Raw genomic sequence first — 15,630 nt, 5'->3', positions numbered from 1 at the left:
GTTGATGAGCTGCAAGCAGTGCCCTGCCCAGGTGTCCGGTCCCCACTCGGGCACCTCTGTCTCCCCAAACCACTCAAGTGGGGCTGAGGCTGGCTTGCCCTGTCTCCAGGGCTGCCACGTGGCAGACTTGAGCAGGAATGTGGAAACCCTTCTGCCTGCAGTGAGTCACAGCTGGGCTGGGTGGAACTGCCCTCCCCAAAGCCAGGCCTGGCCCGGGGCACAGAGCCTTACTTGTATCTACAGAATGATGCCGACCCCAACGTCTCGGAACAGCAGACGTTTCTCGTGGTGGTGGCCATCGACTTTGGGACCACGTCCAGCGGCTATGCCTACAGCTTCACCAAGGAGCCAGAATGCATTCACGTGATGAGGTGAGTGCTGTGGGTGGGGCAGGCTTGAACGGCACCCGGGTCAGAGCAGTCAATGGGCAGGTGAATGGCACTAGGAGGAGGACCCTGGATTCTAGCCCAGACCCACTGTGCCACTTTGAGCAAGCCATTTCTGACCCACAGGCCTCCAGTGCCTGTCTCCGAAGCATTGGTTTAATACTGATGTAGTTGGTCAGGGGAGGGGCCATGCACTGTGCTTGAAGCCTGGCCAGGTGACTCCAGGGTATGGCCTGTTGAGAGGAGCTGACCTACACAGCCTCTGTGATGGAGGAGGTCCAGGTGCTGGCTCAGCCTGACTTTGGATTGAACCAGCTAAACCTCAGTTTCCTCATCTGTGAAATGGCAATAGCAATGGCACCTGTGAATTTGCCTCCTGCAAATGAGATTTCCTATCAAGTACTCAGCATGCAGAGAAGTACCAGCTCTTTCAGGTGACAGTATCACAAGGGCTGAAGGCACAGGCCCGGGAGGAAACAGGAGGGGTGAATCTCAGCCAAGTGGCCCTAAAGGCAGAGTAACCCTGGCCTCCTGGACACTTTGTGCCAGATCACCCCCACCCTGCCCTCCACGATGCATGGAGCAACCCGGCAGCCCTCACACCACCCAACCCTGGAAACCAATGTCCACTAGGAGTCTGGTTTGTCCTGTTGGCTCTCTCAGTGGTAATTTTTGACCCTCTTGCAGACTCTGTGGCCCCTCAAAACTTTGGAAGCCTGGGATTTATCATCTTGATTTTCCATCTAGGAGAGGGTTTGAGTTTCATTATAAATGGTTTTGATTTTCCTTTAACTGGTTAATTGTGAAATTTATGCATCACCCCCAGAGTAAGATTTTAGGTGTTTTTATGACGGCAGTGTAAAACACTAGCCTACTAGGTTTGGCTTATCATTCTCTTGACAACCAGATGTGGTTCAGTCTGAGGCCCCTGTCCTTATAAAAAACTCCAGAGGCCCTTGGGTGCCTGGGTGTCATCTCATTAGGAAATAATGAAAAGCCACTTCTACTAGACCACATAGCGCTCAGCGGCCCCTAGGATTCCATCTCTGGCAGGATCTGTGCTGCTTTCCCAGATGGAAAATAATGCCAATCAATGTTTGTCTGCTTCCAAATGTTATTTCCACAGGAGAGTCAGGCAGTGAAAATAGAAAAGAAAGAGTGAAAAAGCATTTTATTGGCCTGAAGGAGCACTGAGGACCATCCCTGTGGCTCAGGCCTTTAGAGACGCATCTTTGTTATTGTAGAGTCCTTGGAGGAGGTTGGTTCTGCTCGAATTTTATTCTCGTCAGAACATATTAACATAACCATGATACAGACAGATGGATAAAGGTAGGAATGAGGAATGTAATATTTTGCATTTAAATAGGAATGAAGGAATCAAAATTTGAAGGGAAGAGCTCACAGGGTCATTACTGAAAATGTCACCTTTGATAGTAATGACAAGTCCATTTGTGAAAAGTGGAGTGTAGAGCTGCTGCTTGGCATGGGAATCATTCCTGAGTCTCCATGCAGTCACCTCGGGGACTTTGGCTCCTGGAGTGGAAGGCTGCATCCTGATGGAGCTTGGCTGGGAAACTGGCCAGGGATGGTTCCAGAGCCATTGGAGCAGCAAATCTCGACAGCAAATCTCGCCGGAGGTCGGCACTCCATCTGGGCCACCGTGGTCCTACTGATGCTCAGTGGTGCTGTGCAGGGAGCAGGCTTAAGCTCAGCCAGAGGGGTAGCCACCTCCCCAGGGGGCCAGGGGAAGCGCCTCATTTCCCCTCTGTGCTGAGTCTCCACCTGAGGCTGCCCCCAGGGTCGCGTGGAAGGGAGCAGCCTGGCTCCTGGCATCCCTGGCTTCTCTGCAGTGGAGAGAGGAAGCATGAGTCACCTGCCCCCTCCATCCCACTTCCCTGTCTCTCCTTTCTTTCTGGTGACCGAGGAAGGAAGCTTCTCTGGGGTTCAGCCTACCCCTGCCCTGCTCCACCACCTGAGTCTGTCTTCCGCCTTTCTTCTGGCTCCGCCTTAGTGGTGGCCCTTTCCCTCCTCCAAGTTCCCATCCCATCTTGTCACCCTGGCTGTCACTGATCTGTGAGCTACATTTCCTGCCAGTGTCTCTCCCATGAACTCTGGGCTTTTATTCTCCACCCCTCCCTCCAGGAGTTCAACACCCCGCCCTTCCCTCCAGCTCCCCTGGCCTGGCTCTCAGCTCTTGTCTGTGCCCTCTCCTCTGGGCTCCTGAGCTTGCGGGCTCTAGGGTGCCCGGGCTCCTGCTCACGGCCATGCCCAGTTGGCTCACTTCTCCCTCTGGGCAGGCTTGGCACTCCTCTGCCCCGACCTCTCTCTTCCTGTGGCTTCTAGGCCAGGCCTCACTCCGCGTCTGCCCTCTTTAGTTCAGTTTGCCCTGGTGAACAGCAGCTCTGATTCTGTCACACCCTGATCTAAGGCCTTTGGTGGCTCCCCATGATTCATGGATTTTCCTAAGTCCTCAGGGTCCTCCCCAGCCGGGGCCAACCACTTTCCCAGTCTCATTTCTCGCTTTTCCAGTGACGCAGTGGCTCTTCTCCTTTACACACGTGGCCCACTCCTGACCTGTTCACTGCCAGCAGCCTGGACGGTCCTTCTTCCCTTTCAGATCCAATCTTCCTTAGCTTCTCCCGTCCCCCTGAGTCCTGCACACTTTCCTGGCCACATGGCCATATGGGCACTTATACCTTCTCTGACCCCCTCAGACCACTTCCCTGGTCCCCTCATTTCCATCTAAGAGGGCTGGCATTTATATTTTTTTTTCAAAGAGGATTCAGGCCAACCGGATGCTGTTGAGTGCTGACAGATTAACCCCCAACCCCTGCAAAATCCCAAACAAATCACCTACCTACCTGAGTTATTTGAAGGCAGAACATACATTTTCTGTCCCTGGGTCACCAGCACGTGGCACAGAGTAGCTCCTCAATAAGTACTGAATGAGAGGGTAAAGTTAGAACGTGTTACTGAGCAGGAACGTGGCAATTGTCCCTTCCCCTTCTAACTGAAATCGTGTCTCTGGCCACTGGCCAGGCACCTGGACCAGAGTATACCTACACCTTCACATCTATGACAGCTATGCATACAGTGGGTGCTTACTCAGTGCTGCCTGAACTGGGATTTTCAAAGGCCTCATAACCTCTGCCTTTCCTTGGTGGCAGGCGATGGGAGGGAGGCGATCCTGGGGTGTCCAACCAGAAGACCCCGACCACCATCTTGTTGACCCCTGAGAGGAAGTTCCACAGCTTTGGATACGCTGCCAGGGACTTCTACCATGACCTGGATCCCACCGAGGCCAAGCAGTGGCTGTATCTGGAGAAGTTCAAGATGAAGCTGCACACCACAGGGGTGAGAGAGTTCTCCTCAGGAGCCAGCCCTGGGGGGCGGGATGTGTCCCAGCCCAGGGACCCTCAGGTTTCTCCACCACAGAAATTGAGGCCCATTTACCTTGAATACATGACACTTTCTGTGGGACACATAGTGCTTTCTGGTGTCCAGGTGGACAGAGAGACATTCAGAATATTGAACTACTCATTTGTCTGGGAAACTGGTCAGAGGGTACCCTGGCTGCAGGTTGGGTACAGGATGCTGGGCCCCCCTTCTGTCCCAGGAGTTCCCCCTTCAGTTGTTGGATTGTCGGGAGATCAGGAGCTCCTCTCTGCCCAGGGAGCAGCACAGGGAGCACCTCAGAGGGCACCTCGGGGGCTCAGAACATCTGGGGGTTCACGGCAGTGGTTATTAACTAATCAGTTTGGAAGAAACAACCAGTAACAGCTGACACATCAAGCCCCTGCGTGGGGAAGGAGGAGCTCAGGACACCAACACCCCAGAACAGGAGGCCCACATGCCAGGCTGTGGCCTCACTTCCATTCCCAGAAAGCCAGTTCGGTAAAGGACCTTGAAGCTCGAAGCTTCATAGGAAGCTGGAGTTGTTTTCAATTTGAGCATTTTCATCCCCTAAACTCTCTTCTGCAACTCCCCAGGACTTGGAGATGCAGAGAGTGATAAGGTTTGAGACCCCAGGCCCCAGGTCCAGGCAGCCTGAGTTTAACTGCTGCCTCTCGTACCTTCAAGACATTTAATACAAGTCACTTAACCTGCCTGTGCCTCATTCAGCTTCATCTGTAAAATGGAGACGATGACAGCACCTTCTGTGCTCATGGGGGAATTGTCAGGATTAAAGGAATGAAGATGCAGAAAGCTCTCAGAACCAGGCCTGGGACAGGGTAGGGCCGAGTCCAGGGCTCCTCCCATGAGCACCACTTTCCTTTGTCAGCCAGCAAAACTTTGCAGCTGACAAAACAAACGTCAATGGGAGACTCAGCAGCCAGCACCCTGCCTTCCAAGGTTCTGTGAGCACCGTACCTAGGCTCTCCATCTGATGCAGCTGGACTCTGGCCTGAAGTGACTCCTCTCATCTCTCCTGATGGGATTTGATGCTGAATGTCAGGGACTGTACAGCCGGAGGCAGTGCACTGTTGACTTCAAGTTCATTTTTTTTTTTTTTTTTTTTTAATTCAGAGCTGTGGCTTCCTGGTGCTCTCCGGCCTTCCTCAGCCTGGGGGCCAAAGGCTGGGTTATCTTTGCTAAGCACCAGGAGAGGGAGGTGGCAGGTGGGACAAGAATGTGCAGATATCAACACCAGGCTGGTTTTATACCCACTGCTGCTTCTCTCTCCAAAGGCAGAGCACAGTCACCTAGCCTACTTCAATCCAGAGTCCCCGGATTGTTTCCTGGCATTAATGAGCCTATTGGTCCGGGGCTTCCTCCTGGTTTTTGCTCCACTCTCTGTTCATCCTCCGCCCCACAGCCCCACAGCCCCACAGATGCTTTTCTCATCATTTTTAAAATAACCTCTGTCCACCTGGCATCTGGGCTCCACGGAGCAGTCTCCATCCAAGGACTGTGTGCAGCAGCTGCTTTGGTTTCTGGCAGAGAACTGCAGGCAGCCATATTGCGCTCCCAGTGGATTAGACAGGGCAGACCTTAAAATAGGAGCTCTTCTATTTTGGTAGCTTGGTTGGCAGCTAATCAGGGAGTGAGAACTTCATGTCTGTTTAGAGTCATGCGTGGCAGTGAGTTGACATGAATTAGGCCTCCACTAGGGGCCTCTGAGGGTGACCATGTGTGACCACATATGGAAATAGTATGTAAATCGCACCAGGCCTGGTGTCTGCTGCCCATTTTCTCTTCCCAGCCTCTGCTATTGCCCTGAAACCCCTAGATGGTCCAGGGAAAAAGAGGGAGGGAGGGACGTTGGGGTCTATAAGGAACAACCAGAGCCTCTTACACAGTAAAGGGACAGTGCTGCCAGGCCCCTTCGGGTGACCACACCATCCTAGTCTATCTTGTCAATTGGGGGAACACATATATGGCTTACCAGGATTGTCCAGATCTCCAAGCATCAGTTCCCAAAGTCAGAGGTGTATCTCTCCTTTGTCTTATTATTGTTTCATCCTTTTTCCCCCCAACAGGACCTCACCATGGATACAGACCTGACAGCAGCAAATGGCAAGAAAGTCAAAGCCCTTGAAATCTTCGCTTACGCCCTGCAGTACTTTAAGGAGCAGGCGCTGAAGGTAGGGTGGCGGTTGATGCCTGTCAGAGCATGTTAGGCTCCATCTCCAGGTTGATGCACCTGCCAGTGAGGAAGAGGCGCAGCCTGGAGGGAGACAGTGTGCAGGCTCTGGATTCAGAACAGCAGGGTGCAGCCTCTGACGTGGCTAGTTAGGGAGGGGACTGGCATGTCTGACCAGAATGAACTCTGGTAGAATGAATCTGCCGAAATCACTTCCACCAAGCAATCTGGTTACGAATCCTGCTGTCATGAGAGCAGCTGGTGGAGGAGCCTGACATAATGAGATCCTCCATGTTGGTGCCTTTGCTTTGCTTTTTTTTTTATGGGGGAGGGTGGCAGTGCTGGGAATTGAACCCAGGGCTTTGTGCATGCTAGGCAAGCTCTCTATCACTGAGCCACACCCCCAGCCTGCCTGCCTTTGCTGTCCACGCTCTGCCCAGCTACTGTGGAGCAAAGGGCTCCCCTCAGCCTCCCAGACAGCCCAGGGAAGCCCATCCCTCATGTTCTGAGCCCTTTTCCTGTGCAAAGAGTTTAAATTGGCCTGCGTGGTGATTGGTCCAACACATCAGCCGGCTCCCCTGCTTTTTAAAGCCCCACGAGGACTTGCAAAGAAACAAAATGTAATAATAAAAAATGGCTGTTTTATGTTAACCAAGGGCAGGGGTGTTTTAAAAATCATGTTTACTGAATGTACTTAATACTACTAGTCGGTACACTTAAAAATGGTTAAGATGGTAAATATCATGGCACATATATTCTTACCACAATTTTTAAAATTAGGACTTTTCAGTAAACAGAGAAAAAATGTTTACTGATCAAAGAGGAAGTGAGTTCAGTGAGAGAGTGGGTCAGACCGGGGATAACTATTTGAAACAATAGGGAATATCAGACACCATCAGGAAAAGTAATTTCTTTCTTTCTTTCTTTTTGTTTTGTTTTTTTTAAACCAGCCTGTTAATCTTGTGTCCCCAGAGCTAACTTTGATATAGAAGTGCCTTAGTGTGTGTCTAGGTTTGATCTCAGATTGGTCTAGTAAATGCGGCAGTGGGAAGGGGAAGGAAGGAAGGATCTAGCATTGATCAGAGGCTGTCTTCAGGCAGGCATTCCACAAAATTTTATCAATTTTCCTGCGGGTTTGTTTTATTCTCCCCATTTTGCAGATGAGAATACGAGTCTGAGATCTCCGACAGTGACTTATCTGTGGTGGCCAGTGAAAAAACCTCTGATGCTCTGGTCATACCATTTATCCTCATGGGTCCCCCGATGCAAAATAATCTTAACTGAAAGTAGAAGGCCACGTGGTCCTTAGTTAGGTCATGTCATTCGCGCCCTTCCTGTTTGGACAGGAAAGCTCCCCTCATATGCTGGGCTTGCAGTAAGGTAGATGACACCCTCAATGGAGGCTGGCACCAGTAGTGCTCCTGTGGGTCCAGCACTGTTCTAGACATGAGACGACATGTGACAATTTCGTTAAGACCTTGGCCTTTAGAGTCCAGGTAGACCTGGGTCTGGATCTCAATTTTGGCTCTGCCACTTTCTAGCTGTGCAGTGGTCACAGGAACTGAGCTTGTCCAAGTCTTAGCATTCCCATCCAGGAAAGGGGCCCAGTTAGTATCCCTTCCTTTGTGGGTTCTTGCTCACAAGTGCTCAAAGTGCTTAAAGTGCTCAAAGGGACTGACACGTAGTAAGCCCTCAGAAAGTGCAGTTCTCCATCCTCCAACAACCCCTAAGTATTATTATCCCCCTTGTATAGAACTGAGGCCTGGGAGGTTGTCATTTGTCCAATGTCCAAAGACTAAGAAGTGACCAAAGGGATTTCCCTCTGACACCTCCCTCATTTCTGAGTGACATTCAGTGAGCTCTCTTCTTGCTGAATATTCAAAAAAACAGACTCTTGCCTCACTGACCCTGGAAAGTTGCAGAGGCTAGATTCCTGGGAAGTCCCTGGTGGGAGCTGGATTCTCAGTGAAGCCTCTGGACCCACACTTCCACCTAACCCATGGCGTGTGTCTCCCTGACTGTAGGAGCTGAGTGACCAGGCGGGTTCGGAATTTGAGAACTCGGATGTCAGATGGGTCATCACGGTGCCTGCCATCTGGAAACAGCCGGCCAAGCAGTTCATGAGACAAGCTGCGTACCAGGTGAGGGCGGAGGCCGGGCAGGTGGGACGGCAGCAGAAGGACCCAGGATGCCCATGGTGGTGACGGTAGCCCTGGTCAGGTATCATCCAGTATTCACAGGCCTCCAAGGGGACAGAGAGGAGGCTATGGGAAGGGACTTGAAGGGTCCCGGGGCCTGGGACAACTCTCTACATCCTGAGAGTCAGTTTTCTGAGTCTTCAACCTCAGGCCCAGCTGGGACCCATCACCAAGGCAGTAGATGTCCCTGAGCCTCCATCACCCCTCTTAGGAGACATCCTGACCACATTTCGCAGGGGGATATTCTGACGTGGTTTGTGGCCACGTGTACGAGCCTTTCTATACAAAACCCCCACAGAGTCTGAGCATAGTGAAGCGGCCGTGGAGCCCTAGTGTGGCACCCTGGGTTGGACACTCAGGGGCCTCCTCCTCGCAGCATCCAGAACATCCTTGCCAACCGTCAAGGGTGGGGAGCACCCCTCCCGCACGTGCTCCCCTTTCCCGGCTGCTTCCTCCGCTCTTCCCTTCCTTTGGGAATCTGGCTCCCTGTATGGATCTGCCAAAAATAGATTTGTTTTCATAGGCATGAGAGAAAAGGGTGGAGGTTCCAGAAAAAGGCCATTTCTTTAAGATGGAAAGGGGGAAGGAGCCATCTAGCTGTTCACAAAAGCCCTCGTCATGGAGGTAGTGTCCAAAGATGGGGCAGGGGAACACGGCTGTTGTGAAGATGCCGCCCGGTGCTCAGAGCTTTCCTCGGGAAGGAGATTCAGGATTCAGGGCTTTGACTCACATTTCCCAGGCCACAGGAAAACTTGAGCAACAAGTTTGTGACCTGATAAAGGGTCAAATTGTATTTTTAGCCTGAATAAGAAAAAAAAAAGAGGTGCAGTTCCTGGTCAGTTCACCAGGGCAGGTCATCCTAGGATGACCTCTCTGAATGGGTGAGGCCCACACTGGAGAGCCTGAGGAGGAAACCAGGCCCCGGGAGGGCTTTGGAATAAAAATGGTCCCTCAGAAAGGAAAGGGCCAGCAGCTCCCGTCGGGGACAGCTGTCCAGCCTTGTGAATTTGCTTTCTGAAGCCCAGAGGCACCCTGTAGGCAGGGCCTGGCTTTTCCATACTGGGGGACATTTTCTGGGCCAGTATTCTTGCTGTTTAGGCTTTAACCCTTGATGATTTTGCTTTGATACTTGTGTGCAGTTTACGGTGGCCCAGTGGATTTAAAGATGGCAGAGATCGTTCTTGCCAAATCATTAGTTTATTCATTAGACACGCCCACAGGCCTCTGTGTGCCTGGACTGTGGCAGGCCCTGGGTTCATCTCCTGCCTAGGCAGGTCCCTGTGCACAGGTGGCTCGTGGCGGAGCAGTGTGGGGCTACAGGGGGTGCATTAGGGGCATGGTTGTTTTGTGGCCTTTTAGGTGGTCTCTTCAGCTTGTCTTCTGAAGAGTTCCGGGGCAGAACCAAGTCAGGCTTGCTACATCGCTCCATGCTGTACCACCCCGCCATTGTTATATAGATAAAATGATACTATACCTATACCGTGAGAGTGGATTTTATGGGTCAGCTTGACTAGGCCAGTGAAATGCTCATCTATCTGGCTAAAATTTATTCTGGGGGTTCCTAGGAGGGTGTTTTAGATGAATTCGACATTTAAATGGCTAGACTGAATAGAGCAGATGACCCTCTCTTGCGTGGCTGGGTGTCCTCTAAACCACTGAAGGAATGAATAGGGCAGAGGACTGACCCTCCACTGAGTGGGAAAAAAAGCCTCCTGCATGTGTTTGAGCTGGGACACTGGGTTTTTTCCCTGCCTGTGGACTGAAACTGAAATGTGGCTCTTCCTGGGCCTCCAGCCTGTGGCCTCTGGATATAGGATCTACGCCATTTGGATCCCCTGGGGCTCCAGCTTGCTGACTGCAGATCTTGGGACTTGTCAGACTATAACTGGGAGCCAAATCCTTCCAATCAGTCTCTTTATATGTATCTCTACATCCTCCTGGTTCTGTCTCTCTGGAGAACCTGGCTAATACAGCACCTGAACAAAACCCACAGTCCTCAGCCCAGCGACTACTGAGCATGTTCAAAGGGCGTCCATCTGCCCACAGAGCATCCCACCAGACTGACTTCAGGCATGAGAACCTGAAGAATGAGGTAGGATGGGTGGGCTGTCAGGGCAGCTGGGGGACTAGGCACCTCCACTCTGCTTGGGTGGGCCATGTGGAGACCCTTCCAGGCTTGTGGAGGCTTCCCAGGTACAAGTTCATGGCACAGTCGCATAGGGCTGGGCTTCACCCTCCCACCTGCCAGGTGCAGGGGAAAGAGGGGTGGAGTAGACCTGGGATGGCCCTCTGCTCACTATCCTCTGGTCTGGATAGTGAGTCACATCTTTGCCCATGAGGCCTGCAGAGCCATGTATACGGGTATATTTCATCTATGGGACTCCCCGGACTTGTCTGGTCTCAGTGCTTCTTGAAGAAATGAGTCAAACCTCAATCTTTTATAATTCACAGACTCAGGATCTGTATAGACTTTTTGAGAGCATTGGTGACAAGATGGTAGTGGAAGGAACAGCTGATCCCCCTTCCAAGGCCTTTGGGAAAGATCTGGAACCAGGAGAGAGTTCTACTGGACTGATCTAGATTTTTCTAAAGGCATCTTGCCTAAAATGTCTAACTGTAGTAGGTTCCAGAAACCTGTTAAATAAATGATGTTCCCATATGTACGATGATCTCATCTAACATGGAGACGCAGCTTGTATTTGCCTCCTAGTCTGAACAAGCTGCGGTGAGAAACAGTCCTACCAGGGGACAGAAGTGCGTCACACCCAGCAGTGGTGCAGCTGTAGCCCTCTTTAGCCTGGTGACAGGCCGGCAGAGCACTTACCAGTTCTGGCCGTTTTTCTCAGCTATGGACACAGTCTCTTGGCGGATCTTCCTGGCAGATTGCAGAGGAGGAGGGCCGTGGAGCTGACCAGTCGGGGTAAACACCCACTTCCGCGGGCTCCCCAGGGCCTTCCCCTGCTGAGTGGAGCTCTGAAAAGCTACTATGAGGAGGCTGCTCTTGCTGGCCCAGATTCCCAGAGGAGTCAGTGGGGGGTAGCAGGTAGCACGGCTCCTGGTTCAGGCACTTTGTAGAATTCCCAGGTTGCGCCTGTGGAACGTGTGTGTTCAGCAGAGGTAAGGGTCAGAAGAGTGCAGAAGAGAGGCTGGCTAGAGGGCTGGTCGATTCATTGCCTTTTCAGCTGCCTCCTGAGCACCTACTATGTGCTACAAGGACGAGGAGACCTGACCGACGCCCTTAGAAAAGGCACTGTCTGTGTAGGTGGAGACAGAATCTGTGAAGTGTGCGGCCAGGGCCCCTGTGGAGGGACACCTCACAGTGGACGAGGAGCAGTGTGGTGCCAGTTCCAAAGGCAGAATCAGTGAAGAGCATGTTCTGCTCCAGCTGACCTGGCCTGATCCCAGGCAAACAGAGCCACGGGTCTCCAGAGGGCTGCGGCTGTGAGTGGCTGCAAGAAACAAAAGTTTTCAGGGTCTGGCCCGTTCCCTCCTGTTCTTGGAATCTTAAGTGAGTCTGGGACTCCTCCTGGGGAGATGGAATTTGTGCAGAACCAGCTGCCTGCCCCGCCCCCACCCTGCAGCTCTCCTCTGTGGCACTGCAGGAGTTTGTTGGTGGGAACAAGGTCCCTCTGCTGGGAAGTGTGACAAAGCCGGTGCTCGCTTTGTCTGGTCACCCAGACACTGAACAGCCCCTTTCTGACCTTGCTGCTTGCTCCCCTCTGGAGTCGGCTCCTCTTTACCCCTTGTCTGTATCTTCTCCCAGATGCAGTGAGGAACCCCTGTCAGGAAATGTGTCACAACTATTGCCATGGAAGCCAGGCCAGACCAGCTGGGGAGGGACGGGACAGATGAAAGGTGTCCCCTGCAGGTCCATGCAGTGCTGTCTGGGGCAGACTGGGGTTAGCTTGGTATCTCTTTTTGATATTAGGATATGGGAGCGTCCCCACTGCCCTGCTGGGTTGTCACCTGCACACCCAGACGCCCTCCTGTTGTGTCATTTCACTGGAGGCACTTCATGCCTCTGGACTTCTTGATTTGATTTTCCATGGCAAGATTTTCCCATCTAAGTCGGAGTTCCCGCTTAGAATCTCAGGAACAGGGCAGGCCGAGGAACCGGGAGTTCACATGTAGCTCCTTCTCCCCTCCTGTCCCCTTCGGTCACAGTGCAGGCCCTTGTCTCTCTAGGTTGATATCCCAGACAGACTAACAGTAAGGTGGCCTTTGAGTCAGCAGGGTCTTTGCCTGGGACCTTTAACACCGAGTCTCTGGGCTGCACCGTGGGGCTCTGTCCCCACAGTCCTCACCGCCCCCGCTGCCTAGTTTATTTTCTCGTCTCAACTTAGCAGGAGACTGTGATCCATGCAGGCCCAGCTGTTCCTTGGCAGCCAGTCTTCCCTGTTCCCCGTCCGTGCTGGGAAGCTGGCCTCCTGCTCTTCCAGGAGGCCCTGGATGCACCAGATGCAAGAATGGAAACTTCAAGGCATGAGCTGTCCCTTAGAAGGGTTCCTTCTGGTCTTATTTTGGATTTATTCTTCTGGGACCCTTGAGACTCAAGAGTTCGAGGTTTCTTGGTGGCACTGCACATGTGTGACCCACACCCTGTTTCCTTGGGCCCCTAAACTGTCAACTATCTTTGTGCTGAAAGGATGTCTAATGTGACCCTGGGAGAAGGTGAAGCTGGGGAATGGAGACTTTTAATTGCTTCAACAAGCAATGGAAAAATCTCTTCATGCCTTAGTCAGTGGCCTGTGGACCAGTGTCACGTAAGGGTGGCCCTGGCCTCTTCCACCACTGGACCAGGCTGATGGGCCTCCCTCTGCCTATGTGGGTCCTGAGCAGCAGGGGTGGAGGCTCCCTGTGGATGGTGTAGGACGTAGGTGTGGCTCCCATCTGGTTTTATAAAGCCTGTCTTCCAGGAGGGCCTCTGCCACTTGTGAGACATTTGATATTTACGGAGTGATTTTCTGTCACCAACATGCGGTAGGACACAATAGCCTACATTTCCTTGTGGGTGTGGTTGTAATGGAGAACTTCTGACAGCCCATTCAGGCAGTGAGTCATCTGATACTGTCCCAGAGTCATTGGTGAAACACGGTGCCTCAGAAACGTCGAGGAGGGAGTGTGAGAGGCACGACAGAGTTTTGTCACAGTTCCAGGGATGGCTGGGGACCTGTAACTAGAGGCACTAAGAGCAGGAGAGCCAGTAGCAATTTAAAGAGCCTAGTCTACAGGTCTCATATTATGGGTTGGGTTTGGAATGCCCCAAAGCTCAGGTGTTGAATCCTGGGTCCCCAGGACAGTGATGTCCAGAGGTGCGGATTCTGGGAAGTGATTGGATGATGACCTCATTTGGTGGACTAATCATTTGAATGGACTACTGGGTGCTGGTGGAAACTGTAGGCAGGAGGAGCATGGGTCACTGGGAGGGTGTCCTTGAAGACTATATCATGTCCCTGGCCTCGTCTTCCCACCTCTGCTGCTGGGCTGCCATGAGCTAACAGCTTCCCTCCACCACACCCTTCTGCCATACTGTCCATCCCCACCTCAGACTCAATGCAACAGAGCTGGCTGACCATGGACGAAAACCTCTGGAACCAAGATAAATCTTTCCTCCTTTAAGTTGTTCTTGTTTAGTTTTTTTATCACAGCAAAATGCTGATTAATATTACTCCAGACCCCAGCCTGTGCTGGTGCCACCATTTAAGGGTTGGACACCTTCCAGAAGGACTGTGCTGCTCTAACACTGAAAGTCTCATGTCCCAGGAAATCCCTTTGTTCTGGGCACTCTGGGACAGCTGGTGCGCCTACTGCTCTGGGCCTTGGTCTTTGTACGTTAAGTGAAGGAGGTGGACAAAGTCTCCGAAGGCCTGTCACATTTCTGATGTTCTACCTGAATCTGCTTGTTTCTTGCCCTTATGGACCCTCCTCAGCCCCTCCAACCATGGCTGTAGGCCACTCCTCCTGAGGAGAGGTTTTCGTGCAGGCACGACATTAGGAAAACTTCCATGCCTGGTCCATGGGAAGAATCCACTAAACCTTGAGGGTCTGGTGTAGAAGAGGGTGCAGGAAGGGGCTTCCTCCCAAGTGGATATGGCATGAGGGCAGGTGTCCTTGGAAACATCAACAAAGCAGCACAGTGGTAATGGGGACCATGTGTGCTCTGTCCCTCTTGTTGGTGGCCAAGGAAACCCCGTGTGCCTGAACAGCCTCCACGGTGGACCTCCTGCTCCAGCTCAGGGCGGTAGGAGGTGGCAGGGATCTGGTTACAGGCCCAGGCCCGTTTCTCTGAGCACCTTCAGGAAGGTGGTCCTGGGGCTTCATGGCTGGCCCTTCTTAGGGCCTGGAAGGGGCTTGACTGGGACAGGTCACGTGTCACAGAACGGAAGCATTTCTGCCTCCTGGAGGCCAGGATCCCAAATGCAGATGGAGGCCACAGATGAGAACTTGGGGACCAAATTTTTACGACTACATTTGATATGTAGATGCAATATAAACTAGAAAAGAATACAGGCTTTGATAAGATACTTGCCGATGACTGCCCATATTTAGAAAATGAGGGACTCCTTGGGGTTCCAGGAGGGGCTTCCTCATCCAGGAGTGACTGCTTATACATTTCCCCAAGCAGACAAATGGTGGGGCCTCCCAGTGCTCCACAGAGAGCAGATCAGATCCTGTGCCAGTCAGATGCTCGCCTAGCTGAGGTCTACAAGGTGGGGTCTGCTGTATTGCCCACTGTCACCAGGGAACAGATCACCTGCTTCTGACCTGGGATGATTTTCAAAGTTTGGAGACTTTTGTAACTCTGTCCTTCCCACTTGGTGTAGAACCCCATCTGCACCCTACAGCCCAGAGTCACCCCGCCTCCTCCCTGGTACTTCTCAACTCTGGGCCAATCAAGGCCCAAGTGCAAGAGGTCCTGTGCCCAGCGCCTTGTGTTTCTTGAGGGTGCTTGTACAATTTCCTTAGCCACCCTGAAGTGTTTGGGGCTCAGTATGCCAAAGTCTGCGTGGGACTGTCCCAAACATGCAGAGCGTGAGTGTCCCTTCCTTGGGAGTGTCAGACCAAGGAGACAGCAACAAAGCAGCACAGTGGTGACAGGAGCCATGTGTGCTCTGTCCCTCCTGTGGGCCGCCTGGTATCTCTGAGCCAGCCTGCCCAGGGAGCCCCGGTCCCAGCCTCAGCTTCTGTCTTGCAGGCAGGCCTGGCCTCTCCTGAGAACTCGGAGCAGCTCATCATTGCCTTGGAGCCTGAGGCCGCCTCCATCTACTGCCGGAAGCTGCGTCTGCACCAGATGATTGAGCTGAGCGGCAAGGCGGCGGTCAATGGGTACAGCGCCAGTGACACAGTAGGAGCGGGGTTTGCACAGGGTACCTCTGCTCTCTCTCTCCCTCCCTCCCCCCGCCCCGGGTGTTTCTCTGAGGATGTTAGAGGCACTTAACGCCATCAGGAAGGATCAAGATAC

The 15,630-nt window shown here is 52.5% G+C and overlaps 1 protein-coding gene across 1 annotated transcript in view; it reads left to right on the top strand.

Moving 5' to 3' along the window:
* Hspa12a (heat shock protein family A (Hsp70) member 12A) overlaps positions 1–15,630 on the top strand; it is a 62,009-nt gene that overhangs the window by 35,416 nt on the left and 10,963 nt on the right. Inside the window, exons 3-7 of the mRNA XM_026389179.2 lie at positions 244–371; positions 3,554–3,740; positions 5,867–5,971; positions 7,995–8,111; positions 15,364–15,535. Of these exons, the coding sequence (XP_026244964.2) occupies positions 244–371; positions 3,554–3,740; positions 5,867–5,971; positions 7,995–8,111; positions 15,364–15,535 (709 nt within the window). The remainder of the gene's footprint in view (positions 1–243; positions 372–3,553; positions 3,741–5,866; positions 5,972–7,994; positions 8,112–15,363; positions 15,536–15,630) is intronic.

The sequence above is a fragment of the Urocitellus parryii genome, chromosome 5 (assembly GCF_045843805.1).
Source record: "Urocitellus parryii isolate mUroPar1 chromosome 5, mUroPar1.hap1, whole genome shotgun sequence".
Taxonomy (NCBI): domain Eukaryota; kingdom Metazoa; phylum Chordata; class Mammalia; order Rodentia; family Sciuridae; genus Urocitellus; species Urocitellus parryii.
This window is presented reverse-complemented; position numbering and strand designations above follow the sequence as displayed.